The sequence below is a fragment of the Strix uralensis genome, chromosome 38 (genome assembly GCF_047716275.1).
Source record: "Strix uralensis isolate ZFMK-TIS-50842 chromosome 38, bStrUra1, whole genome shotgun sequence".
Classification (NCBI taxonomy): Eukaryota; Metazoa; Chordata; class Aves; order Strigiformes; family Strigidae; genus Strix; species Strix uralensis.
Genome location: NC_134009.1, coordinates 889787 through 915604, shown reverse-complemented (window position 1 = coordinate 915604; position 25818 = coordinate 889787). Strand labels below are relative to the sequence as shown.

Sequence of the window (25818 nt, the reverse complement as noted above, 5' to 3'; positions counted from 1 at the left end):
CCAGCCCCCCCCCATTACCCCCAACACTGGGGGGGGGGGGAAGAGCATCACCCGCATCCCTTCCCCATCAGCCAATCAGGGCCCTCCGCCCGGTCTCCATGGCAACCGCAGTCTCCGTAGCAACTGCCCCATCCCGGTCCCTGCGGGGGGGGGGGGGTTAACCCCTGCTGTGCCACGCGGGTCGGGGGGGGGGGATCCTCCGGCGCCCCCCCCCCCCCAAGGGACGACCCTCAACTTGATGCCCCATGTCATGAGTTTGCCGGGTCTCTGCGTGACGGCGCAGCCCCCCCCCAAAATTTAGTGCCCCCCCCGGCTAGTGCAACCCCCCTCCCAAATATCCAGCGCAGCCCCCCCCCCCGCCAATACCGCCCCCCCTCAAGCTGTGGCGGCACCGTGCAAGGAGGGGGGGGGGGGCTACACCCCGAGGACTGACTCAGGGGGGTCCCACCGTGACATTGGGGGGGAGGGGAAGGTCAAACGTGCCCCCCCCCCCCGTGCCCCCCCCTTACCTGGTCCCACCAGCCCACCAGCCAGGGCTTGGCGCAGGTCTCGCAGAAAAAATCCACCAAGGGCATTTTCCGGCCGCGGGGGGGTCGGCTGGGGGCGCTGGGCCCCCCCCGCCGCCCCAAGGGAACTGAGGGTCCCTGATGACCGGGGGGGGGGGCTTCCCCCCCCCCCCAACCCTCCCTAAGCACCCCCTACCTGCAGCCCCTTAAGGCCCGGGGGAGGCGGTGGGGCGCTGTGGGGCCCTTGGCATGGTGGGTCCCGGGGGGGGGGGGAGCAGGGCCCCCCCCGGGGTTGGGAGGGCACCGCCAGCCCACCCCCCCCCCCGGCGCTGCGCCCGGCCGGGGGGGTCCCTCACATCGCCCCCCCCCCCCTCCCCCGGGGCCCTGCAGTCCCCCCCCCCCTCCCCGGGGTGGTGGGGGGTCAGCGGGAGTCCCCGGAGCCCATCGGGGCTTGGGGGGGGGGGGGTGGGGGGTGTCCGGCGGCAGCGAGGGGGGGGGCGCGGGGGGGGCCGGGAAGGATGGGGAGGGCGTGGGAGGTGCGGGGGGCGAAGGGACGCGGAGGGATGGGGGGGCTCGGGGGGGTGTGGGGATGCTGGAGGGGGGCGTGGGGGGGCAAGCAGGGATGCGGGAGGATGCAGAGGACCGCGGCGGGGCGGGAGGGGGGGGCGGGTCGCGGGGGGGCCGGCGGGGGGGCCTTGGGGTCCTGGGGGAGTTCTTTGGGTCCTGGGGGGGTGTCCTTGGGGTGCCGGGGGGGGCCGTGGGGTCCCGTCGGGGCTGCGGAGGCCGCGGAGCGCCGGGCGGGGGGGGGGGCGGGGGGGGGGGCGCACGCCTGCGCACGGCTGCGGGGCCTCGCTCCTCCCCCCGGCCCTGCCCACGGCCCCCCCCGGCCCCCCCCCGGCCACGGCCACGGCCACGGCCCCGCCGCAGCGCTGGGGGGGGGGGGGGGGGGAGGGCGGAGCAAGGGGGGGGGACGGACCCAGGCGTTCGGACGGGGGGGGGCGGGGAGCTGATGGGGTCCCACCAGTGACCCCGCGTGGGGATAAAGACCCCCAGGGACCCCACAGGCCCCCCCGCTGGGGTGGGGACCCCTCCACGGGTGGCAGAGGGGGGGGGCGACAGGGCCCTGGGGACGTGGGGGCTCGATCCTGCACCCAGACCTGCACCAGCGGCACCACCAACACCCGATAACCACCGAACCGGCACCACCGGCACCGGCACAACCGGCACAACCGGCACCACCAACACCCCAACACAACCGCAGGCACTGGCACAACCGGCACAACCAGCACCACCAACACCCAATAACCACCGACACTGGCACCACCAGCACCGGCACCACCGACACCGGCACCACCGGCACCAGCACAACCAGCACCACCAACACCCAATAACCACCGACACTGGCACCGCTGGCACCGGCACAACCGGCACCACCAACACCCCAACACAACCGCAGGCACCAGCACAACCGGCACAACCGGCACCACCAACACCTGATCCGGCACCACCGGCACCGGCACAACCAGCACCACCAACACCCAATAACCACTGACACCGGCATCAGCACAACCGGTAGCGGCACAGTTGTGGGTACTGGCCCTGTTGGCACCACCAGCACCGCCACCAGCACCACCAACATCCCGACACAACCGCAGGCACCAGCACCACCAGCACCACCAACACAACCACTGATACTGGTACGACCGGCACCAACATCAACGCCCCGACACAACCGCGGACACCAGCACCACCGGCACCACCAGCACCGCCACCGGCATCCCCCGCACCCCACCGCAGCCGCTACCGCCGGCCCTGCTGGCACAACCGCTGGCCCTGATGTCACCAACACCCCTGACACAGCCGCTGCCACCGGTGCTGCCATCAGCAACCCCCCGGCCTGTCCCCATGGTGGAACCAGGGGCCTGTCCCCGTCCCCGTGACACAGCTGGGTCCTGTCCCCATGTCCCAGTCCCTGTGTCCCAGTGGGGTCTGTCCCCATGTCCCCACGTTCCTGTCCCCATCCCTGTGCCCCCTCATCCCCGTGTCCCCGTCCCCATGTCACAGCTGGGTCCATCCCTGTCCCTGTGTCCCAGCAGGGTCCTGTCCCCATCCCCATGTCCCCATGTCCCTGTCCCTGTCCCCATATCACAACAGGGTCCCAGCAGGGTCTGTCCCCAACCCCGTCCCCGCGTCCCAGCAGGGTCTGTCCCCATGTCCCCATGTCCCTGTCTCCATCCCCGTGTCCCAGCAGGGTCTGTCCCCATGTCCCTGTGGGGTCCTGGCCCCATCCCTGTCCCTGTCCCTGTGTCCCAGCGGGGTCTGTCCCCATCCCCATGTCCCCATGTCACGTCCCCATGTCCCAGCAGGGTCCTGTCTCCATGTCCCCATGTCCCCATGTCCCCATCCCCATGTCCCAGTGGGGTCTGTTCCCCCCCCATGTCCCCCATCCCCATGTCCCCCCGTGTCCCCCCACCTTGTTGGAGGCCATCTCGCTGACAGCCCGGTGGGTCTGGAGGGTCTCCAGCTGCTCCAGGCACCAATCCAGCTCCTCCAGCGTCTCCCGCGCCAGCTGCTGCGCCGTCTCCTCTGGGGGGGGGCATGGCACCAGGCTGGGGGGGCCCCCGGGGACGGGGGGGGGCACGGGATGGGGCTGGGGGGCCCCCCCGGGATGGGGGTAGGGACAGGGGGGGCACAGGGACCCCCTTGGGGCTGTGGGGACAACCAGGGATGGAGGGGGCTGCAGAGGGGTTTGGGGACCCTCCCTGGGGATTGGGGGAGGGGGAAGTGGGAGGTGATGGGGAGGGGGGGTGCAGGGAGCCCCCCCTTGGGGATGAGGGCGACCCCCCCTGGGGATTGGGGGGTGCAGGGATGGGGGGACACGGGGATGTGGCTCAAGGGGGGGCTGTGGGACCCCCTGGGGACAGGGCTGGGGGAGATGGGGGGGGGGTGCCAGCCCCGTGCCTCAGTTTCCCCAGTTTTACCGCTCCCCCCCCTTCCCCAAAATCCCTTCAAATCCCCCCAAATCCTCCGAGCTGGGGGGGCCAACCCCCCCTTAACCCCTTCAGCCCCAACCCCCCCCTTACCCGAGAGTGTGGCCTTGCAGAGGGGGGGCTGGGAGCCGATGGGCGACCGCCTGCCGGGGAGGGGGGGGGGACAGGGAGGGGGGGCGAGTCAGGGCTGGCAGGGACCCCTGCACGGGGTCGGGGTCAAGGTCGGGGTCAAGGTCAAGGTCACTCACTTGCTGGCCGTGGGGGTGGGGACATTGGCCAGGATGGAAAAGTTGCTGCGGACGCTGCGGAGACTCGCCAGCACCTGGGGGGGGGGGGGGGCACGGTGGGGGGGGTGTCAGGGACACAAAATAGGGGTGGCACAGCGGTGGGGGGGGTCAGGGACACATAGAGGGGGGTCACCCCCCTCCAGAGACCCCAAATCTGCCGCTGGCATCACCCAAACCCCGAGGACTGGGAACAGAACCCCCCTCCCAGGACCCCCCCCCCACCCCGGCAGGGTTTGGGGGTGGAGGACCCAATCTACCCCCCCCCCCCCCACGCACGGGGACCCGCCCTGGGGCCCCCCAACCCTACCTGGGCGAACGGGGTGACGATCAGGTCCTCGGCGTGGCTGGAAGAGAAATGAGGGGGGGGTCAGGATGCCTGGGTGCCCCCCCCGGCGCCCCCCCTCCACCCTGGGGGGGATACGGCCCACAGTGGTACAGAGGGAGCCCGGGGGGGGGGGGATATTGGGGGTCCCCGGGGTGATATCGGGGGGTCCCCCGGGGGGATGGAGGGGGACTCTCTAGGGGCATATTGGGGGGTCTCCAAGGAGAAGACAGGGAGCCCCCAGGAGGGTATTTGGGGGGGTCCCTCGGGATGATATTGGGGGGGTCCCCAAGGGGTATCAAGGGGTTCCGGGGGGACGGTGGGGGGATCCCCAGGTGAGTATTGGGGGGGACCCCAGGGTGGTATCAGAGGGTCCCCAGGGGGATAGTGGGGGGTCCCCCAAGGGGATATCGGGGTACACCCAAGGAGATGGGGGGGTGGGTCCCTGGGGGGGGGTGGGCAGGGGATATTGGGGAGCTCTGGGGGGGACAGGGGGGTCTCCAGGTGGATGGCAGGGGCTCCCCATGGCACCCAGAGTCCATGAAAGGTCTCTGGGGGGGTCTGGGGGGGTCCAGGGGGGATCGGGGGGGTTCCGGGTGGGGTCTGGGGGGTCCTGGGGGGTCCTGGGGGGGCCGTACTCACGCCTCGCTGGCGATGGAGGAGTTGCGGGACATGCTCTTGGGGGAGGCGTCGAAGTCGCTGTCGGAGCGGTAGAGGAAGGACTCGCGGCGCTGGCCGGGGGGGCCCCCGGGGACCAGCACCAGCCCCGGGCTGGCCTGTGGGTCGGGGGGGCTGCGCCCCGGCGAGGGGCCATTCTCCGCCTCGAAGCTGGGGGGGGACACACAGGGGGACGTTGGGGACGGGGCGGGGGGGGCCAGGCTGGACACCCCCCACCCAGGAGCCAGTGGCGCTGGGGACGTGGCTGGTGGCTCCGGGGACGTGCCCGGAGGTGACGGTGTCACCGTGTGCACTGGTGTCACCACGTGCACCAGTGTCACCGTGAACAGTGGTGTCACCACGTGCACCAGTGTCACCATGAACAGTGGTGTCACCACAAGTATCAGTGTCACCACGTGCACCAGTGTCACCACGTGCACCAGTGTCACCGTGAACAGTGGTGTCACCACAAGTATCAGTGTCACCACGTGCACCAGCGTCACCGTGAACAGTGGTGACACCACAAGTATCAGTGTCACCACGTGCACCAGTGTCACCACGTGCACCAGTGTCACCGTGAACAGTGGTGTCACCACAAGTATCAGTGTCACCACGTGCACCAGTGTCACCACGTGCACCAGTGTCACCGTGAACAGTGGTGTCACCACAAGTATCAGTGTCACCACGTGCACCAGCGTCACCGTGAACAGTGGTGACACCACAAGTATCAGTGTCACCACGTGCATCAGCGTCACCGTGAACTCTGGTGTCAGCAACTGGTGTCACCACGTGCACCAGCGTCACCACACACACCACTGTCACCATGTGCACCAGTGTCACTGTGCACACCAGTGTCACCATGAACTCTGGTGTCAGCACACACACTGGTGTCACCACGTGCACCAGCGTCACCACACGCACCAGTGTCACCATGTGCACCAGCGTCACCGTGCACACCAGCGTCACCATGAACAGCGGTGTCACCACATGCACCAGTGCCACCACAAGTATCAGTGTCACCACATGCACCAGTGTCACTGTGCACTCTGGTGTCACCATGAACAGTGGTGTCACCACATGAACCAGTGCCACCATGTGCACCAGTGTCACTGCACACACTGGTGTCACCACGAACAGTGGTGTCACCACGTTCACCAGTGTCACCGCGCACACTGGCGTCACCATGTGTATCAATGTCACCGCACACACCAGCGTCACTGTGCACGCTGGCATCACCACACACACCAGTGTCACCACAAGCACCAGCGTCACCATGAACAGTGGTGTCACCACGTGCACCAGCGTCACCGCATTCACCAGTGTCACCGCACAAACTGGTGTCACGGTGTGAGCCGGCGTCACCATGTGTATCAATGTCACCACATGCACCAGTGTCACCGTGTGCACTGGTGTCACCGTGAACAGTGGTGTCACCACGTACACCAGTGTCACCACGCACACCGGTGTCACCGTGTGTATCAATGTCACCGCACCCACCGGTGTCACCGCACCCCGGTGCCAGTCCCTGCTCGCCCCAGACACCGTGTCACCATGTCACCGTGGTGTCACCGCACCAGGCGGTGACGCTCCATTTCAGCCGCTGTCTCGTGTTCCCACCAGGGCCGAAGCTGCCGCCCCCGTCGTGACACGGGGACACCGATACCCACAACTGGCACCTGCAGCAGCACCCGTGGGTGAGGACCTCCCAGCGCCCCCCCACGGGTCCACTTGACCCCCCCCCAGGCCGTGTGTGTCGTCGTCCCCCCCCTCCAGGGACCTGCTGAGCCGGTGCCACCCCAAGTCCTCGTCCCAACACTGGGACCCCCCAACACTGAGACCCCCAGGAGCGTTGTGCCCCTGGACCCCCCCAGTACTGGGACCCCCCAGCACCAGGACCCCTGGGACCCGCCAATCCCGGGACCCCCAGGACCCCCATGTCCCAGGACCCCCCAACACCGGGACCCCCCAACACTGGGACCCCCAAACCTCGGGCTGGGGGTCTCCAGGGACCATGCACTGTGGGACCCCCCCCCAGTACCGACCCCCCCCAAGCTTGTGTGTCCCAGTTGGGGCCCCCCGGGCCCCCCAATGTCACAACCAGGACCCCCCCGCCCAGTTTCAGGACGCCCCAGTGTGGGGCGAGGACCCGCGGGGGGGGCGGGGGGGGGGCCCCGTTGTCCCCTCCCCCTCCAACCGTCACCCACTTCCCCCTAGGCCGCAGGAGGAACCCAGGCGTCCTGCCACCCCCCGCCCCCCCCCCGCCGTTCTTGGGGGGTCCCCACACAACCGGGGAGCACCGAAAAGCCGCTGTTGGGGGGGGGGGGCTCAAAAGACACCCCCCCTTAAACCTGGGCATGGGGAACACCGCTGCCCCCCAAAACCTGGGGAGGGGGGTCCTGTCCCACCACAATGGGGGGGTCCCGTTCCCCCTCCTGGGCAAAGGGGGAGTCCCTGTGTCCCCCAGTGTGGGCACAGGGGGGGTGTCCCTGTGTTGTCATCGTCCTCCCCCCAGCTGGGTATGGGGGGGTCCCTGTCCCCCTGCCCCGGGCTCGGGGTGCTCCCCTCTGCCCCCCCTTACCTCGCCGCCAGCCCCCCCCGCTCGCTTCTCGGGGGGGGTCTCCTGCCGCTGGCCCACTGCGTGCCCCCCAGCTCCATGAGTGCGTGGGGGGGGGCACACGGGGGTGCTCCCGCCCCGCCCCCCCCCCCCCTTCCTCTACCAGCTTCCTCTAACTAGCTGCTCCGGGAGGAGCGGCGGGGGGGGGGGGGGGCCTGCTTCCCCCCTGGAGCCCCCCAACACCGCGTCCCCCCTGGGGGGGCCCTGGGGGGGCTGGTAGAGCAGCCTGGGGAGCTGTTGATTATGGGGGGGTGTGATCTGACAACCCCCCTGGTGGGGGGGCACTTAGGTAACCCCCAGCCCTGGGGGGGGTCCCTCCATCCCTACAGGGAGGGGCAACCCCATGGGGGGGGGTTGGCCTTGAGCCCCCCCAAAAGCCGCCCCCAAATCCCATAGAGGCCCCAGGTGTCCAAGCAGCCCCCCCCTCGCCTTCCCCACAGCAGAAAGGGGGGGTCTGTACCGGGTTTGGGGGGGTCTGTACTAGGTCGGGGGGGGTCCCTACCTGGGAGGGAGTACAGACGGGGGGGGGGGACCCCGTGTGTGTTCCCGGGGGTGTCCGCGGGGGGGGTCCAGACCCCCGTGTCCCCCAGGACCAAGCAACACGTCCTGATAGGGCCTTGTGGGGGGCACGGGCACACCTGAGGGGGGGTCACAGCCCCTCCGTGCCCCCCTGGTGCCCCCCCCGTGCCCCATGGGGGGACCCCAGCCCACGGGGTCCCCATGGGGTGCAGCGCCCATCCCCCCGGGGTGGCAGGGGGCCGCTGAGGGGGGGGGGGCGGGGGGGGACGGGGGGGCTGCGCAGGCAGCGGAGGGGGGGGGGTGACTCACAGCCGGCAAATTTAGCAACCGGCTCCGGGGAGGAAAAGGGCTTTTTTGGGATTTTATCGGAATTATTTCTGACCTCGGGAGCTGCAGCCGCTGGGCGAGAGATGGGGGGCAGCCGGGGTGGGGCTCCTCTGGGGCAGGGACCCCCCTGGGTCCCCCCCAGGTGCCCCGGGTCCATTTTGGAGTGTGTTGATCCCGAGTGGATCGGGGACCCGAGGGTGCCCCGGGGGTCCCGGCTCCTTCCCCCCCCAGTTTGGGATCCTGTTGGGGTGATTTGGAGGGGGGGGCAGCAGGACCAGCACCCCAGAATTGGGGACCCCGCTCCCCGGCGGGGCCAGGTGGGATCATCTCCGGCAGGCGCCCCCTCCTTCGGCCTCATCCCAGTGCGGCCAGTTTGGGTCCGTCCCTGTCCCTGTCCCCGAGGGGGGCGGGCGGGGGGGACCCCAAAGTCCCCCCACGTGGGCTGGGAAAAGGACGGGGACGGGGATGGGACAGAGATGAGGATGAGGATGGGATGGGATGAGGATGAGGATGAGGATGATGAGGATGGGATGGGATGGGGATGAGGAAGAGGATGAGGATGGGGATGAGGATGAGGATGAGGATGAGGATGGGATGGGGATGAGGGATGGAGACAGAGGAGGAAGAGCTGGAGCCTGGGAAGGAGATGGGGATGGGGACAGTGACCGGCACTGGGACATCCCCGTGCCCAGGGCCACCATGGGCATCGCCCCGTCCAGAGGGACCCCCAGCCTGGTGCTACCATACTGGGCCATACTGGGCCATACTGGGCTGTACTGGGCCATACCAGGCCATGCCAGGCCATACTGGCCCATACTGGGCCATACCACGCCATAGTGGGCCATACTGGGCCATACTGTGCTGTACTGGGCTATACTGGGCCATACTGCACCATACCATGACATACCACCTCATACAGTGCCATACTGGGCCATACTGGACAATACTGTACCATACTGCACCATGCCATGATGTATCGCACCATACTGGGCCATACTGGGCCATACTGTGCTGTACCGCACTGTGCCATGATGTACCGCATCATACTGAGCCATAGTGCACCATACCATGCCATACTGGGCCATACTGGGCCACACCACACCTTACTGTGCTGTACTGGGCCATACTGTGCTGTACTGCACCGTGCCATGACGTACCGCATCATACTGAGCCATAGTGCACATACCATGCCATACTGGGCTATACTGGTCCACACCAAGCCATACTGGGCCATACTGGTCCACACCACACCGTACTGTGCTGTACTGGGCCATACTGGGCCGTACCACACCGTGCCATGACGTACCACATCATACTGAGCCATAGTGCACCATACCATGCCATACTGGGCCATACTGGGCCACACCACACTGTACTGTGCTGTACTGGGCCATACTGGTCCACACCACACTGTACTGTGCTGTACTGGGCCATACTGGGCCGTACCACACCGTGCCATGACGTACCACATCATACTGAGCCACAGTGCACAGTACCATGCCATACTGGGCCATACTGGGCCATACTGGGCCACACCACACCGTACTGTGCTGTACTGGGCCATACTGGGCCGTACCACACCGTGCCATGACATACCGCATCATACTGAGCCATAGTGCACCATACCATGCCATACTGGGCCATACTGGGCCATACTGGGCCACACCACATCGTACTGTGCTGTACTGGGCCATACTGGGCCGTATCACACCGTGCCATGACGTACCGCATCATACTGAGCCATAGTGCACCGTACCATGCCATACTGGGCCATACTGGGCCGTACCACACCGTGCCGTGATGTACCGCATCATACTGGGCCATATCACACCATACTGGGCCATACCGGGCCATACCGGGCCGTGCCACATCGGCCGGCAGCCCCAGCCGGCCCCGGGGGCGGCGGGAAGGGGCGTCCCGGCTATTCCTGGCAGCGGCACAGGCGCTCGCCCGCCGGCGCGGGATTTCCTCCCGGCCAGGAGCCGCGCCGGGAGCCCGAGACAACCGTGAATCACTTTTAATGGCCGCAGGTGACTCATCCCCCTCGAAAAAAGATTACGGCACATCAGAACCGCCGGAGGGGCTGCGCTGGGCGGCACGCGGCACCGCCGCCATCGCCACGACCCGCCGGCGGCGCGGGGTTGGCGTCGATTCCATTAGTATTATATTTTTTTTAATTCTGAAAAGGAAAGGAATTAAAGCAGGAGGAATTAATTAGAGCGAAGGCTGCAGGAACCCGGGAAAAGCCTCCGGGAGCCGGCGGCGGCCGGACGGATCCTGGCGCTGCCGCGGGGAGCCGGGCTCTGCCCGGGCGCCTCTGCCCCGGCGAAATCCCAGCTTGGGATTTCACGTTCGTTTTGCTTAATTACACTAATTGCTCCAGGAAGGGAGAAACCCCGTAAGCAAGGGCTGAGCCGGTTCCTCCCGGTTGAACCGCGCCGGCGCCGCCGGCAGCGGGATGGGGATGCCGGGATGAGGGCTGGGGGGTGTGGGGGGGTGTTGTTGATCCGTCGGGTCTCCCCGATTTCAGGTGCCGCCGCAATGGGGGGGTCCAACATCCCGACCCCTGGGGTTGGGGGGGCCCCGGTAGCGCCGGTTTCACCGGGGGGGGGGTGACACCGGCCCTGCCCGCGCCCTGTCGCCCTCCCCAGCCGCTCGCGCCCAGCAGCTGCCTCGAGGGGGGGGGAAACTCCGTCGGGAAGGGAGGAAGAGGAGGAGGAGGAAGGAAATAAAACCCCGAGTCCCGACCATCTGCTGAGCCTCCTGCGCATAAATTAACTCCCCTAACGAAGCCGGAGGTGCCGCTGCCCCCTCGGCTCTGCCGGAAGGACGCGGCGCCCGGCACATGCTGCCGTCGCGGCACAACCACCCGTCGGCGCGTTCCCAAGTTGTTTTCCCCAAAAAAACTTCTCGGCCGGGAACGGGCAGAGCCGGTGCCAGTGCCAGATGGATCTCGGGGCAGAGGGGGGGCTGGTTGAGGTTTCTCCCCCCAAGTTTGGGGGTGCTGCATCCGTCCCCCCACATCGAGTGTCTCCCGTTCCGGTACATCTCCCCAGCACCGACACTGCGGCCGGATCCTGGCAGCCCCCGACGCCGGTGTCAGGATGGGGACCCCCCCCCCCCTCGACCCCCCAGGGTCCCACCGTGGACCCCGGGAGGGAGTTCACCCCGGTAGAACCGGTGGCATGAAGGAGGTCACCCCAAAACAGCGGCTGACAGGATGTGGGGGCCTGTGGGTACGTCTTGGGGGGGTCCCTGGACACCCCCAAACCCCACCGGGAGCAGCACCCACAGGCGGGGGGGGGCGGAGCTGGGAACTGCAGCTGCACCAGTGCCCAGTGACCCCATCACCGTTCCCGGTGCCTGGTGGGGGACCCCGGGAAGGGTCTGGCCAGGCCGGGGGTCCCGAGGGATGTGACCCCCCCGTGTCACTGCCACCCCCCACTCCCACGGCAGCTCACGGGCCGGATCCATCCCCGGTGCCGCGGCCACTGGCTGCCTCCCGCCGCCACGGTACCGGCATGAGGACGGTACCAGGGTGGGGGGGGGTCCCACCTCCAGTACCGGCACCGGGATGTGCCCGGGGGGGGCTCCGGGGTGCATAGGGGGGGGGTCCCCGCCGCTGTCACCTACCGCTTGCCGGTGCCGGGGGTCCCGTGGAGGGAGGAGGGCCAGGACATGCGGGATTTCCGGAGCCCGGGCCGGTCCCCGGTGTCGACGGCGTCCGCCCGCTCCATGGGCCGGTGCCGGTGCCGGTCGGTGTCGGAGAAGCCGCGGTGGCGGATGCGGATGGGGGTGCGGGGCTGGCGCCAGAGGTGCTGGGGGGGCTTCAGGGTGCTGGGCCCCTCCCGGGGCACCGGCAGCGACAGCGAGAGGCTTTTTCTGGAGCTCGGTACCGGCTCCATCATCCGCGGTACCGGGGAGGGGGCGGGAACCGGGGACCCCGAGATGCTCCCGGTGCCGGGAAAGGAGCCGCTCCCGGTGCCCAAACTGGTGCCGGTACCGGTGCTGCTCCCGGTGACCGACCCGGTGCCGGTACCGGAGCCCCTCCCGGTGCCGCTGCCGGTGTCGGTGCCGGTACCGGAGCCGCTGCCGGTGCCCGACCCGCTCCCGGTGCCGCTCCCGGAGCCGCTGCCGGTCCCGGTCCCGGTCCCGGTCCCGGTCCCGGTGCCGGTCCCGGTGCCGGTCCCTAACGATGCGCGGCGGCGGGAGCGGCGGCGGCTCCTCCCGGTCCCGGGCTCCGCATGGCCCCGTGCAACCGGTTGGGACGACCCCGGGGGAGGCGCCTGTCGCCGCCGCTGCCGGTGCCGCCGCTGCTGCCGGTGCCGCTGCCGGTGCCGCCTCCGCGCCCGCCTCGGCGCCTCCCCCCGCCCCGGGACCTGCCCCCCCCCCGCCCCTTCCCCGGGGGCGGCTCCGCCCCGGGACCCCGTGGACCCCCCACGCAGGTACAAGGCGGCGCGAACACACCCCCCCCTCCCCGATAACACCCCCCCCCCCGGCGGGGATCCCCCCTCCAGGCATCCCCCGATGAGGGGGAGACCCCCCCGGTCCCCCCCCCCGCGGGAATCCCCCAGAAAGCCATAAAATCCCCCCCCGCTGACCCCCTCCCCAAGGGATTTCCCCCGCCCCCCTCTCCGGGGGACCCCCCTATCGGGGTATCCCCAGACTGTGGGGACACCCCCCCCCCATCCAGGGATTCCCCCCCCCCCCCCCCCCTCGTCGGGGGATTCCCCCCCTCCAGAAGAAACCAGAAGTGTAGAGATCCTGCCCCCCCCGCCAGCACCCACGCGTGGGGGGAGGGCAGAGCAGACACAACAGGGACCCCCCCAGAGCAAAACCGGGGGCCCCCCCGGGGCCAGATGCAGCACAGACCCCACTGCAGATTTGGGGGTGCCCCCCTGCATGGTGCTGCGGAGACACTCCCCCCGCCGTGTCTGGAATGGGGGGGGTGCGTGTGTCCCCCCAGCATGGTGCTGCACAGACCCCCCCCGAGATGCAATAGGGGATCCTCCCCCCCCCGCGCGGCGCTGCAGGGACCCCCCCATGCCGGGGTGGGGGTCCCCGGTGACCACCCCACCCTACCGAGGGGACACTGGGGGGTCCCCACGCCTGCCTGGTGCCCCCCAACACCCCTCACCCTTGAGCACATCCCCCTGCCCCCATCACCGGGGAGGGGGGGGGACACTGTGTCCCCCCACCCCAGCTCCAGCCCTGGCACAAAATGGGGGGGGGGGGGGCTGATGTGACCCCCCCAACTTCCAGCTCCCGGCAGCTCCGGTTTTACCACAAACCCCATCGGCGTTGCGGGGGGGCGGGGGGGCGCAGGCAGGTGTGAAGACACTTCACACACATTCCCCCCCCCCCCCAAAAAATGTCCCCCATTAATGTCACCCACCCAAGAGAGCAGCCGGGGTGCGGGGGACCCCAATATCCCGCCCCACCCTGGGAAAACCGCCGGCAGCCGGGAATTTTGGGGCTGCGGGATGGGAAACGGGGAGTCGGGCAGACACACACCCTGGAAAATTCGGCGGCTGATTCATTGCAGCGAGGGGGGGCTGGTGGCACGTCACCACACCGCCACCGCACCAGGGGGGGCCCCGGGGCTCCCCCCCCAGCCCCCCCCCGGTAGGGACGTGGTGAGGACGCGGCGGTGGCCGGCGGAGCGGGGCGCAGCGCCGGGGCGGTGAGGGGGCTGGTGGCACCGCTGCGGGGGGGGGCCAGGCCCATCGGGGACAATGTGCCTGTCCCAGGCGATGTCCCCACCCCTGGCACCGTCCCCAGCCCAGGCCACGGCCCCACCCTGGGCTCTGTCCCGTCCCAGGGAATGTCGCTTGCCCGGACACTGTCCCCAACATGGACACTGTCCCCAACCTGGACAATGTCCCTGTCCCGGGCCATGTCCTGGTCCCAGGGAATGTCCCTTGCTCAGACACTGTCCCCATCCCTGGCTCTGTCCCTGTCCCAGACAATGTCGCTATCCTGGACACTGTCCCCACCCTGGGCTCTGTCCTGGTCCCAGGGAATGTCCCTTGCCTGGACACTGTCCCCAACCTGGACAATGCCTTGTCCTGAGCACTGTCCCCATCCTGGGCCACATTCCCATCCCAGATGCTGTCCTGGTCCCTCTCCCCGTCCTCTCCCTGTCCCTGTCCCCTCCCTGTCAAAGCCCCCAGCCCAGGGACACATCCTGGCTCTGGCAGGGTGTCCCCAGCGTCCCCCCCAACCCCCAGCCAGGCCCAGTGCCCAGAAAAGGCGGGGGGGGGTGTGGGGTGTGGGGTGTGTCCCTGATGCCACCAGGACCCCCACCGCAGTGACGGGCTCAGCCTCGTGCCGTGTGTGCGTGTGTCACCCCCCCCCAACCCCGTCCCTACCTGGGGGGCTCAGGGCGGGTGACGGCGATGCGCGGCGGGACACGGAGGGGCAGCGTGGTGGGGCGCGGGAGGCCGGCGGGCTCCGGTGAGCGCGGCCGCTCCGGGGGCTTCCGGGGGGTCACCTGGAGGGTGGCGGAGAGGCGGCGGTGCCCGCGGCGCAGGTCAGCACCCAGCATCGCCGGGGAAGGGGGGGAATGGCCACAGCACCCGGCGTCCGGCGTCTCTGGCCGGGGCTGCGAGGAAGGGACGGGGGTCGGTCAGAGGGGGTGGTGTGACACGGCGTGGCACGGAATGGATTGGCACAGCACAGAACGGCACGGCATGGCACGGCACGGCACGGCATGGCATGGCATCACACGGCGTGGCACGGAATGGATTGGCACAGCACAGAACGGCACGGCATGGCACGGCATGGCATGGCACGGCACGGCATCACACGGCATGGCACGGAATGGATTGGCACAGCACAGAACAGCATGGCACGGCATGGCACGGCATGGCACGGCATCACACGGTGTGGCACGGAATGGATTGGCACAGCACAGAACGGCACGGCACGGCACGGCACGGCATGGCATGGCATGGCACGGCATCACACGGCATGGCACGGAATGGATTGGCACAGCACAGAACAGCATGGCACAGCATGGCACAGCATGGCACGGCATCACACGGTGTGGCACGGAATGGATTGGCACAGCACAGAACGGCACGGCATGGCACGGCATGGCATGGCACGGCACGGCATCACATGACATGGCACGGAATGGATTGGCACAGCACAGAACAGCATGGCACAGCATGGCACGGCATGGCACGGCATCACACGGTGTGGCACGGAATGGATTGGCACAGCACAGAACGGCACGGCACGGCATGGCATGGCATGGCACGGCATCACACGGTGTGGCACGGAATGGATTGGCACAGCACAGAACAGCATGGCACAGCATGGCACGGCATGGCACGGCATCACACGGCATGGCACGGAATGGATTGGCACAGCACAGAACGGCACAGCATGGCACGGCATGGCACGGCATCACACGGTGTGGCACGGAATGGATTGGCACAGCACAGAACAGCATGGCACAGCATGGCACGGCATGGCACGGCATCACACGGCATGGCACGGAATGGATTGGCACAGCACAGAACGGCACAGCATGGCACGGCATGGCATGGCACGGCACGGCATCACACGACATGGCACGGAATGGATTGGCACAGCACAGAACAGCATGGCACAGCATGGCACGGCATGGCACGGCATCACACGGCATGGCACGGAATGGATTGGCACAGCACAGAACGGCACAGCATGGCACGGCATGGCACGGCATCACACGGTGTGGCACGGAATGGATTGGCACAGCACAGAACAGCATGGCACAGCATGGCACGGCATGGCACGGCATCACACGGCATGGCACGGAATGGATTGGCACAGCACAGAACGGCACAGCATGGCACGGCATGGCATGGCACGGCACGGCATCACACGACATGGCACGGAATGGATTGGCACAGCACAGAACAGCATGGCACAGCATGGCACGGCATGGCACGGCATCACACGGTGTGGCACGGAATGGATTGGCACAGCACAGAACGGCACGGCACGGCACGGCACGGCATGGCATGGCACGGCATCACACGGCATGGCACGGAATGGATTGGCACAGCACAGAACGGCACGGCATGGCACGGCATCACACAGCATGGCACGGAATGGCCAGGGAGCCTCCCACCACGCAGCATGGCACGGCACGGCCAGGGAGCCCCTCGCACTATGTGGCATGGCACGGCATGGCATGGATTGACATGGTACGGCACGGCACGGCATCACACGGCGTGGCACGGAATGGCCAGGGAGTCTCACACCACATGGCACGGCACAACATGGCACCACATGGAGAGTGAGCCTCATGTCATGTGGTATGGTATGGCACGGCACGGCACGGCACGGCACAGCACAGCACCACATGGCACCATGTGGCATGGTACGGCATGGCACGGCACAGCCAGGGAGCCTCAAGCCTCGTGGCATGGCATGGATCGGCACCGCATGGCACCGCATGGCGTGGCACGGCACAGCACGGCACGGCCAGGGAGCCTCACACCACATGGCACAGCACGGCATGGCATGGATCGGCACGGCACAGCACCACATGGCATGGCATGGCACGGCCAGGGGAGCCCCACGCCACGTGGCACGGCATGGATCGGCACCGCGTGGCACCACGTGGCACCACGTGGCGTGGCACGGCACAGCACGGCACGGCCAGGGAGCCTCACACCACATGGCACAGCACGGCATGGATCGGCACAGCACGGCACCACACGCGTGGCACGGCACAGCCAGGGAGCCTCGCGTGGCACAGCACGGCACGGCACGGCACCCAGGCAGGAGCCCCTCACCCTCTGCTGTGGGTCCCCAAGGCCAGGGTGCAGAGGGGACACCCCCAGCCCCCCCCTTTATGCTCCCAGGGGGACCCATCCCCACCCCGGTGGCCCCCCCCCCCCCCCCCCCCCCCGGTGCCGCCTCACCTGCTCCTCGGGCCCGGCCACGTCGCTCTGGCTTTTCCTCATGTGCCCGCCCGGTGCGGGGGCTCAGGGCGTGGGGGCCATGCGGGGGGACCCCGCCACGTCCCAGGGGGCTGCGGCGCCTGCGGGGGAGAGCCGAGGCTGAGGGCGGGGAAGTGGGGAGACCCCCGGCACACCCCCCCCCCCAGCACCCCCCTCTGGCAGCCCAGCCTGTGCTGGACCAGGGGGGCTCTGGGGAGCCAGGCTGAGCCCTGACACACTCCCCCCCAGTTGGCACAACCCCCCCCTGCGCCTACACACACTGGGGCTGAGGGCCCGGGGGGGCCATGCCGGTGGGTGCGGTGCTCTACAGCAGCTCCTGGCAGCCCCGGTTCCCACCCAGGGGGGACACCCCAGCTTCTCCTGGCAAAGGTTGACAAGGACACCCCGGCACCACGTCCTGCAGCATTGTTGGCACCAGGTCATTGGCCATGGCATTGTGGGCCATGGCATTGTTGGCCATGCAATCACTGGCCATGCAATCATTGGCCATGGCATTGCTGGCCATGGCATCATTGGCCGTGGCATTGGTATCATTGGCCATGGCATCATTGGCCATGTCATTGGCATCATTGGCCATGGCATCATTGGCCAGGGCATTGTTGGCCATGGCATTGGCATCATTGGCCATGGCATGTTGGCCATGGCACTGGCATCATTGGCCATGGCATCATTGGCCAGGGCATTGTTGGCCATGGCATTGGCATCATTGGCCATGGCATCATTGTCCATGGCATTGGCATTGTTGGCTATGCCATTGTTGGCCATGGCACCAGCAGTGTTGGCCATGGCACTGGCATCATTGGCCATGGCATCATTGGCCAGGGCATTGTTGGCCATGGCATTGGCATCATTGGCCATGGCATCATTGTCCATGGCATTGGCATTGTTGGCCATGGCATTGTTGGCCATGGCATTGGCATCGTTGGCCATGGCATCATTAGCCATGGCATTGGCATCATTGGCCATGGCACCAGCATCGTTGGCCATGGCATTGGCCTCATTGGCCATGGCATTGGCATCGTTGGCCATGGCATTGTTGGCCATGGCACCAGCATTGTTGGCCATGGCATTGGCATCATTGGCCATGGCATCATTAGCCATGGCGTTGGCATCCTTGGCCATGGCATGGTTGGCCATGGCACCAGCACTGTTGGCCATGGCATTGCTGGCCATGGCATTGGCATCATCGGCCATGGCACTGGTGTCTCTTCCCCTGGCACCGGCACCGCTCTTGGTACCGGCACCATTTCCCCCAGCACCCTTCAGCATCGCCCCCCCAACACCAGCACCCCTCCCCACAGCACCGGCACTGCCATCGCTCCCAGCCCCTCCCTGCGTGGGGCAGCCGTGGGGAGTGAGACCCCCAGCACCGGCCAGCCTCGGGGGGGTCCCGGCAGTGCCGGCCCACCCAGTGCTCCCCCCCGGCAACACCAGGCCCTGAGGGGGGGATCCTGAGACCACCCCGATGCCACACACCCCGCTGTGGGGTTTTGGGGGACCCCCCCAGCACCCACCCCCGAGGCCCCCCCGGTGAGCGCGGGGGGGGGGGGGCGGGGCTGAGAAATGGCGGGAATGGGGGTCCCCACTGGGCCTGGGGGGTCCCGTGGGATTCCGGGGTCGGCCCAGGGACCCCCCTCAGGTGCGACGAGGGGTTTGGGGGTGCTGGGGGGGCCACCCATGGGTGCTCACCCCCGGTAAAACCCGCTGGCGGGTCCAGTTTTGGGCCTCGGCACCCCCTGTCCCCGTTCTGCTGGGACCCCCCCATCCCACCCCCCCATCCCCCGTCCCCCGCCCGTCCCGGTCCCGCAGCCCCCCGGGGCTGCAGCCGCCGCTGCCGCACCCTGGTCCCGGCCATCGCATGGTACCGGGGCTCCCCCGGGGGTACCAGGGGGATGCTCGGGGCCGGGGCAGCACCGGGGGGAGGGCTCCGGTAGCGGCGGGGACGCAGGAAGGGGCCGTCCTGGTCCCGATGCCGTTCCCGGTGCCGGTCCCGGTGCCGGTCCCGGTGCCGTACCTGGCCGGCTCCCGGTGCCGCGGCGCTCCCCGGCATCCACCTGCCTTTGTTCACGGCGGCGGCGCAGGGCGGGAGCCGTTCCCGGTACCGGCCCCGGTGCCGCTGAGAGCTCCCGGTGACAGCGGCGGCGGAAACGCGGCAGGAGCGGCTCCCCCCTCCCCCCCTTCCCCCCCCGCTTGACCCCCCGGCACCGGGGTGTGTGTGTGGGGGTGTGAGTGTCCCCGGCATCCCCCCGCACCGGGTACCCCGATACCCCCGGTGTCCCCAGCACCGGGCAGCCCCGCTGTCCCCAGTGTGTCCCCCCCCCCCCCCCCCCCGGTACCGGGCACCCCCCATGTCCCGCTGTCCCCAGATTCACGTGTCCCTCCCTGTCCCGGTGTCCCCATGTCCCTGTGTCACCATGTCCCCGTGCCCCCCACCCCCCCATCCCGGTGTCCCCAGCCCTGTGCCACCACATCCCTGTGTCCCCAAGGCGCCATGTCCCCCCCATCCCTCTGTCCCCACATCCCCATGTCCCCATGTCCCCCCATGTCCCAGTGTCCCCACGTCCCTGTGCCACCATGTCCCCATTTCCGCCCCATTCTGGTGTCCCCGTGTCCCTGTGCCACCTTGTCCCCGTGTCCCCAAGGCGTCATGTCCCCCCATGGCCCTGTGTCCCCATGGCCCTGTCCCCATGGGCCTGAGCACCCCATATTCCTGTGCCACCATGTCCCTGTCCCCCCAAGGCGCCACGTCCCGCCATGTCCCTCGGTCTCCATGTCACTCCGCCACCATGCCCCTGTGCCACCACATCCTTCTGTCCCCATGTCCCTGTCCCTCCACATCCCTCTGTCCCCACGTCCCCTCATGTCCCTGTCCCCCCGTGTCCCGCCATGTCTCCCCGTGCCCCTCTGTCCCCATGGCCCTGTCCCCATGGCCCCCGCACATGAAGCACCCACCTACCTGTGGGTCCCTTCCCACCCTGCCAGACCGCGGGAGCCGGGCAGACCCTGCCTGAGGGGGGAGAGAACTCCCGCAGCCCCCCCAGACCTTGGGGCGTCGAGCGGGGGGCGCTGCCCTCACCCCCCCTTTTTCGGCGTGCGTGTCTCTTTAAAACCGCCGCCATCTTTGTGCCGGGCGAGGCGGCTGCTCTGGGGCGCCTCGTGCGCATGCGCAGAAGAGGAGGGTCGTGCAGGCGCAACAGGAAGTGCGTCAGACGGCGCTCCAGGAAGTGCGTCACTCGCGGGGCGGAAGTAGGCGGGGCAGGTGCTGGAGGGTTCCAGAAGCGGCCGGAGGCGGCGGGGCCGGGGGCCGCCATGGTGGACTACAGCGTGTGGGACCACATCGAGGTCTCGGACGATGAGGACGAGACTCACCCCAACATCGACACGGCCAGTCTCTTCCGATGGCGGCACCAGGTGCGGCCCAGGCGGCCCGCGGCCGCGTTCCCCCCCCCCTCCCCACCTCCTTCGGGCCAGGCTCCCCTGGGAGCCCCGTTCCCATGGCGACCGGCCCCGGCACCCCCATGGGGAAAGGGTGGGCTCTCCTGTTACTATGGCAACCAGCTGCAGAGACCCCCACCCCCATGGAGAGGGGGGCTCCTCGCGTTCCCATAATGACCGGCCCCGGGATCTCCGTGGGGAGGGGAAAGGGGGGGAGGGCGGGCGTGTCCGTCTTGTTGCCATGGAAACCAGCTGCAGGGACCCCCATGGGGTAGGGGTGGCGGCTCCCTTCTTACCATAGCGACCAGCCCAGGGACCCCCTCTGTGGGGAGGGAGAAGTGTGTGTGGGGGTGTCTCCTGTACCCGTGGCAACCAGCTGCAGGGACCCCCAAGGAGGTAAGGGGGTCCCCCATCCTCATAGAGACCAGTTCCCTGTGACACCCCCCTTCCCCTGGGACCCCCTGTTTCCATGGCAACCAGCCCTTCCCCTGCCCCCTGTTTCTTTCCGCTCCAGTCTCTGCCATGTCTGGGAGCTCCCTGTCCCCCTGGGCAGTGGGCTGGGGGCTCCCCAGGCAGCTCCCTTGGGGGCTGCTGTTGGATGCTGGGGGGCTCCTGAGCCCTTCTGGGGGCTGGGGCAGCCCATGGCGTGGCCCCACAACCCCCCTCCGACCCTCCCGTGGCCTCCTGGGCCTGGGGAGGTGACACTTTCATGGGCTTGGTCACCCTGGGGACCGTCCCCTGGCTGGGGGACGGGGCTGGGCGCCGATAACCCCCCCAGTTTCTCACAGGGGGTTTATCCCAGCTTGGAGGGCAAGGAGTAAACTGAGGGTGGGGGCTGCATGGCTGGAGCTGGAGCAGAAATGAATCCTCAGGGACTTGGAAGTGGCAGCTTTCCAGAGTCGGCCCTGATTTGGCAGGGAGAAGGAACGAAGCTGCTGCCCGAGCTGTTCCCTCCTGATTCCCACAAAATACTCTGGAGCTGTGTGGATGAGCTTGAGTTTTTCTCTTCAACTGGAGTTTTTGGGGGGGGCGTTGGTCTCCCCTCGTAGCAGCTCCCCGTGCTTCACCCTATTCCACAGGGATAACAGATCCGGGAGAGTGTCTGGGGCTTTCCGGAGCGCAGCTAACGAGGCCGGGAAGGGCTGTGGGAGAGAGTTAACGATGTCCCGTGGTTTCCATCCTGTCGCCTTCAGGCTCGAGTGGAGAGGATGGAGCAATTCCAGAAGGAAAAGGAAGAGCTGGATAAAGGATGCAGGGAATGCAAACGGAAACTCGCCGAGTGCCAGAAAAAAATGAAGGAGCTGGAGGTGACGGATCCGGGGAGCGGGAAGGGGGAGCTGGAGAAGCTCCAGGCTGAAGCCCAGCAGCTGAAGAACGAAGAGAAAAGCTGGGAAAACAAATTGGAGGAGCTGAAAAAGAAGGAGAAGAACATGCCCTGGAACGTGGATACCCTCAGCAAAGACGGCTTCAGCAAGGTGGGTTTGGGGGGGAGCCCCCCTCTTTGTGTGTGTGTCCCCCTCCGAGTTGCTGGGCTGGCGCCTCACGTCCTTCCGCTCCCCAGAGCGTCTTCAACGTCAAACCGGAGGAGAAGGAGGAAACGGAGGAACAGAAAGAGAAGAAACACAAAACCTTTGTGGAGAGATACGAGAAACAAATCAAACACTTCGGTGAGTGCCGGGCAGGGGTTGGGGGGCGGGGGGGGGGGCTGGTTCCCCCTTTCTGGAGGGTCGTTGAGCTGGGGAACCCCCCTGCTGTTGGGAGCAGCTGGGAAGTCGCTCGCTCTGCTGAACAGTTGACGATTTGACATGTTTTTCATAAGATTTTTTGCCCACTCGCCCAGCTGAGGCAAAGCTTCGTGCTCTGCCTTCGTTTAATCGCGATTTGGGGGGGGTTTAATTTAACCCTGGGATGAGTCATCTCTCCCCCTGCACACCCCCCACCCCCCCCCCCTTTTTTTTTTTTCTTTGCTGATGAGGTTTAGAGGCTGTTCTTTTTTTAACGAGCGGAAAAACCTTCCTCTGCTAACTGGGGCTGCCCTGCTTTGAAGGGATGCTGCGGCGCTGGGATGACAGCCAGAAATATCTCTCTGATAACCCTCACCTCGTTTGCGAGGAGACGGCTAATTACTTAGTCATCTGGTGCATCGATCTGGAGGTGGAAGAGGTGAGAAAACGGGATGAAACCCATTTCTCCCGCCAGCTTTGTGCTGGGATCGCGTTGTCCTCGCCTTGCTGGCCTTTCTGCCACGGGTTGATTTGCTTTTCCTGCCAGAAATCATGGAATTAAGGAATTATCGGGGAATCAGAGAATCACTGAGGTTGGAAAAGACCTTTAAGATGATCGAGTCCCACCGTTAAGCTGAAACTACCAACTCCCCACCCCAAACCTCGTCCCTCAGCATCGCGTCTGCGTGTCTTTTAACCCCCCCGCGGGGTGGGGACGTGGCCCCTTCCCCGGGCAGCCTGTCCCAGCGCCCGCCAGCCCTTTGGGCCGAGGGGTTTTTCCTCGTATCCAATCTAAACCTGCCCGGGCACAACTCGAGGCCGTTTCCCCTCATCCCGTCATCCAGGACAAGAGATCTCGCCCCCCCCACCTGCCCCCCACCCCCTTCCAGGCAGCTGTAGAGCACGAGGGGGTCTCCCCTCAGGCTCCTCTTCTCCCTCAGCCCCTTCTCTTGTTCTCCAGCCCCGTCACCAGCTCCGTCGCTCTCCTTTGGACGCCCCATCCCACCTCAAACCCCACAGAGCCCTCGGAGCCGGGGCAGGAGATGACGGAACCCCGGAAGGGGTTGGGGTGGGGGGACCCCGAAGCTCACCCAGCCCACCCCCCGCCCAGGGTGCTCAGAGCCCCCTGAACGGCCCTGGGGCCGGGGCATCACCCGCTGCTCTGGGCAGCCTGTGCCAGGGGCTCCCGCCCTCAGCGCAGAGAATTTCCTCCTCAGATCTTGTCTAAATCTCCCTGTTTTTAGCTCAAACCCATCCCCCTTGTCCTGCGGCTCCAGGCCCAGTGAAAAAGTCTCTTCCCCGCCCCTCTCAGGAGGGTGGGAAGGTGCAACCGGGACTCCCCGGAGCCGCCTCCTCACTAGGCTGAGCACCCCCAGCTCTCAGCCCGTCCTCCCAGGAGGCTGCTCCAGCCCCCGGGGCAGAGTTGGGCCCCCCCAGCACGGCCCCGTCTCCCCTGTGCCGAGGGCCCCCGAGCTGGACGCAGAATTGGGGAATAATTTGAGCTGAAAAAGACCTTTTTAAGATCTCCGAGTCCAACCGTAAGCACGGCCAAGTCCAGACGCAGGACGCTGGGGGTGTCACTGGAATGAAGGGGCCGAATCCCCCTCCCTCGCCCCCAAGCCGGGGGGGTTGTGATCACCCCAGCGCAGGATCCTCCTTGAATCTCATCCCGTTGGCCTTGACCCTGGGATCTGCCCTGCCCGGTCCCTCTGTAGGGATCTGCCCTCTGCGTTCCTGCCCAGCCCTTTGCCATCACCAAGCTTCATCCACGTCATTCCCCCCCCCCCAAAAAAGGGGTTGGGGAAGAGCCCCCTGACCTCCCTGAGGCGGAGAACACGGAGATGGGTGAATTTTTGGGTCCTCACATCCCGTTTCTCCCCCCAGAAACACGCCCTGATGGAGCAGGTCGCCCACCAGACCATCGTCATGCAGTTCATCCTGGAGCTGGCCAAGAGCCTGAAGGTCGATCCCAGGGCTTGTTTCAGGCAGTTTTTCACCAAAATTAAGGTGAGAACCAGGTAGGACCCCAGGATGGATTTGGGGAGGGCGGAAATGGGGGTGCAGGAGGACCCTCAGGCCCCCCCTCTCCTCGCAGACAGCCGACCAGCAGTACATGGAGGGCTTCAACGACGAGCTGGAAGCCTTCAAGGAGCGGGTGCGAGGGCGAGCCAAGGTCCGCATCGAGAAGGCGATGAAGGAATATGAGGAAGAGGAGCGGCAGAAGCGCCTGGGCCCCGGCGGGCTCGACCCCGTGGAGGTGTACGAGTCCCTGCCACCCGTGAGTATCACCCCAGGCTTTTTTTTTTTTTTTTGAATAAACCAGCAGAATTTAGGTACGGTTTAATACCTTGGGGGTTTTCTCACGTGTGTGTGTGTGTGTGTCCCCCTTCTCATGCCCCATGATTTTTCTTCGGCCTCGCAGGAGCTGCAAAAATGTTTTGATGTAAAAGACGTTCAGATGTTGCAGGACACGATCAGCAAAATGGATCCCACCGTGAGTATGGATTTCCCCTACACCCCAGGGGGGGGCTTCCAGGGGTGTAAAGGAGGAGATCCCCCAGTCTGGCAGGGCAGGCAGAGCAGGCAGCGGGCCCTACGTGACCCTTTTCCCCCCCGTTTTTAGGAGGCCAAATACCACATGCAGCGATGCATCGACTCGGGGCTCTGGGTCCCCAACGCCAAGACGGGGGAAGGAGCCGAGAAAGGAGGCGGCGAAGCCCTTTATGAAGAAATTAAGAAGGAAAACGGCAACGAGGAGAAAGGAAATCCGTGAGATGGGGGGGGGGGCATTAAAAAAAAAAAAAAGGCGTAAAGCCTAAAAAAAAAAAAAGGCGTAAAGCCTAAAAAGAGGCATAAAGCCTAAAAAAAGAGGTGTAAAGGATTAAAAAAAAAAAGAAAAGAGGTGTAAAGGGGTCTCTCCCTCCCTCTGCCCCCTGTCCTGCTCCCTCTTGCCCCCCCCACCCTGCTTTCCACACCGTAGAGACTTTTGGGGAATGTCTGGGAGCTGCTTGTGCCCCCCCCCCCCCATTTTTCCACCCCCTGGCCCTGCCCTGAGAGGGGGGGGTGGGAGGTTTTGTTGGGGGGTAGAGGCGGGGGGGGGGGGTGTGAAAGGGGGGCGGTTGAGGCCGGGCTGGGGGCGGTGGCACGTTCTCACCACGTTGTTACGGTGAATAAAGAGATTGAAGAAACCGGGTGTGGATTTGGGGGTTGGGGGGGCGGGTTTGGGGACAATTTGGGGACAGAGGACGATGGTGGGGTCAAGCTGGAGGCTGCTGGTGGGGGTAGGGCGCTGTGGCACCCCCTGCTGTCACCTGGGAGGGGTGGGGGGGCTCAGACCCCCCCCGGGGGGATTGGGGGTGACCCCCAGGTGGGGCTGGGGCCAGCTGTGCCCACGTCTCCATCCAGATGTGGGCCCTGCCCTCTTAACTGGTGGTGCCCCCCCTTGGATCCAGCTGTGTTCGCCTTGGGCTGGGCCCC

General features: G+C 66.9%; 2 protein-coding genes across 6 annotated transcripts in view; one reads left to right on the top strand and one right to left on the bottom strand.

Annotated features, from left to right (window-relative positions):
- The window catches only part of PDE4A (phosphodiesterase 4A), a 30230-nt gene extending 9917 nt beyond the window's left edge, over positions 1-20313 (bottom strand). The window contains exons 1-8 of one of the 5 annotated variants that reach the window (XM_074854669.1): positions 20139-20313; positions 17144-17262; positions 14594-14826; positions 4748-4933; positions 4091-4127; positions 3745-3818; positions 3590-3639; positions 2980-3092 (exon numbers count right to left, since the gene is read on the bottom strand). In XM_074854669.1, the coding sequence (XP_074710770.1) occupies positions 2980-3092; positions 3590-3639; positions 3745-3818; positions 4091-4127; positions 4748-4933; positions 14594-14826; positions 17144-17185 (735 nt within the window). In that variant the 5' untranslated portion in view covers positions 17186-17262; positions 20139-20313. Of the gene's footprint in view, positions 1-2979; positions 3093-3589; positions 3640-3744; positions 3819-4090; positions 4128-4747; positions 4934-11855; positions 12257-14593; positions 14827-17143; positions 17263-19196; positions 19263-20138 lie in introns of those variants that run through there. The other 4 variants (XM_074854671.1, XM_074854672.1, XM_074854674.1 and 1 more) reach the window with 4 other exon arrangements.
- Positions 20314-20427: 114 nt separating this feature from the next.
- On the top strand, positions 20428-25250 carry CDC37 (cell division cycle 37, HSP90 cochaperone). The gene is made up of 8 exons (XM_074854753.1): positions 20428-20593; positions 21811-22092; positions 22179-22284; positions 22665-22780; positions 24226-24348; positions 24437-24619; positions 24764-24835; positions 24965-25250. Exons 1-8 carry the CDS (start codon positions 20492-20494, stop codon positions 25112-25114), a joined length of 1134 nt encoding a protein of 377 aa, XP_074710854.1. The 5' UTR covers positions 20428-20491; the 3' UTR covers positions 25115-25250.
- Positions 25251-25818: the final 568 nt, after the last annotated feature.

Bases quoted from the DNA above. Each gene is read 5' to 3' on its own strand.
- CDC37 (XM_074854753.1), top strand. From the start codon at position 20,492: ATGGTGGACTACAGCGTGTGGGACCACATCGAGGTCTCGGACGATGAG. The intron at 20,594-21,810 runs GTGCGGCCCAGG...TGTCGCCTTCAG, and splicing joins TCTTCCGATGGCGGCACCAG to GCTCGAGTGGAGAGGATGGA. The intron at 22,285-22,664 runs GTGAGTGCCGGG...CCTGCTTTGAAG, and splicing joins GAAACAAATCAAACACTTCG to GGATGCTGCGGCGCTGGGAT.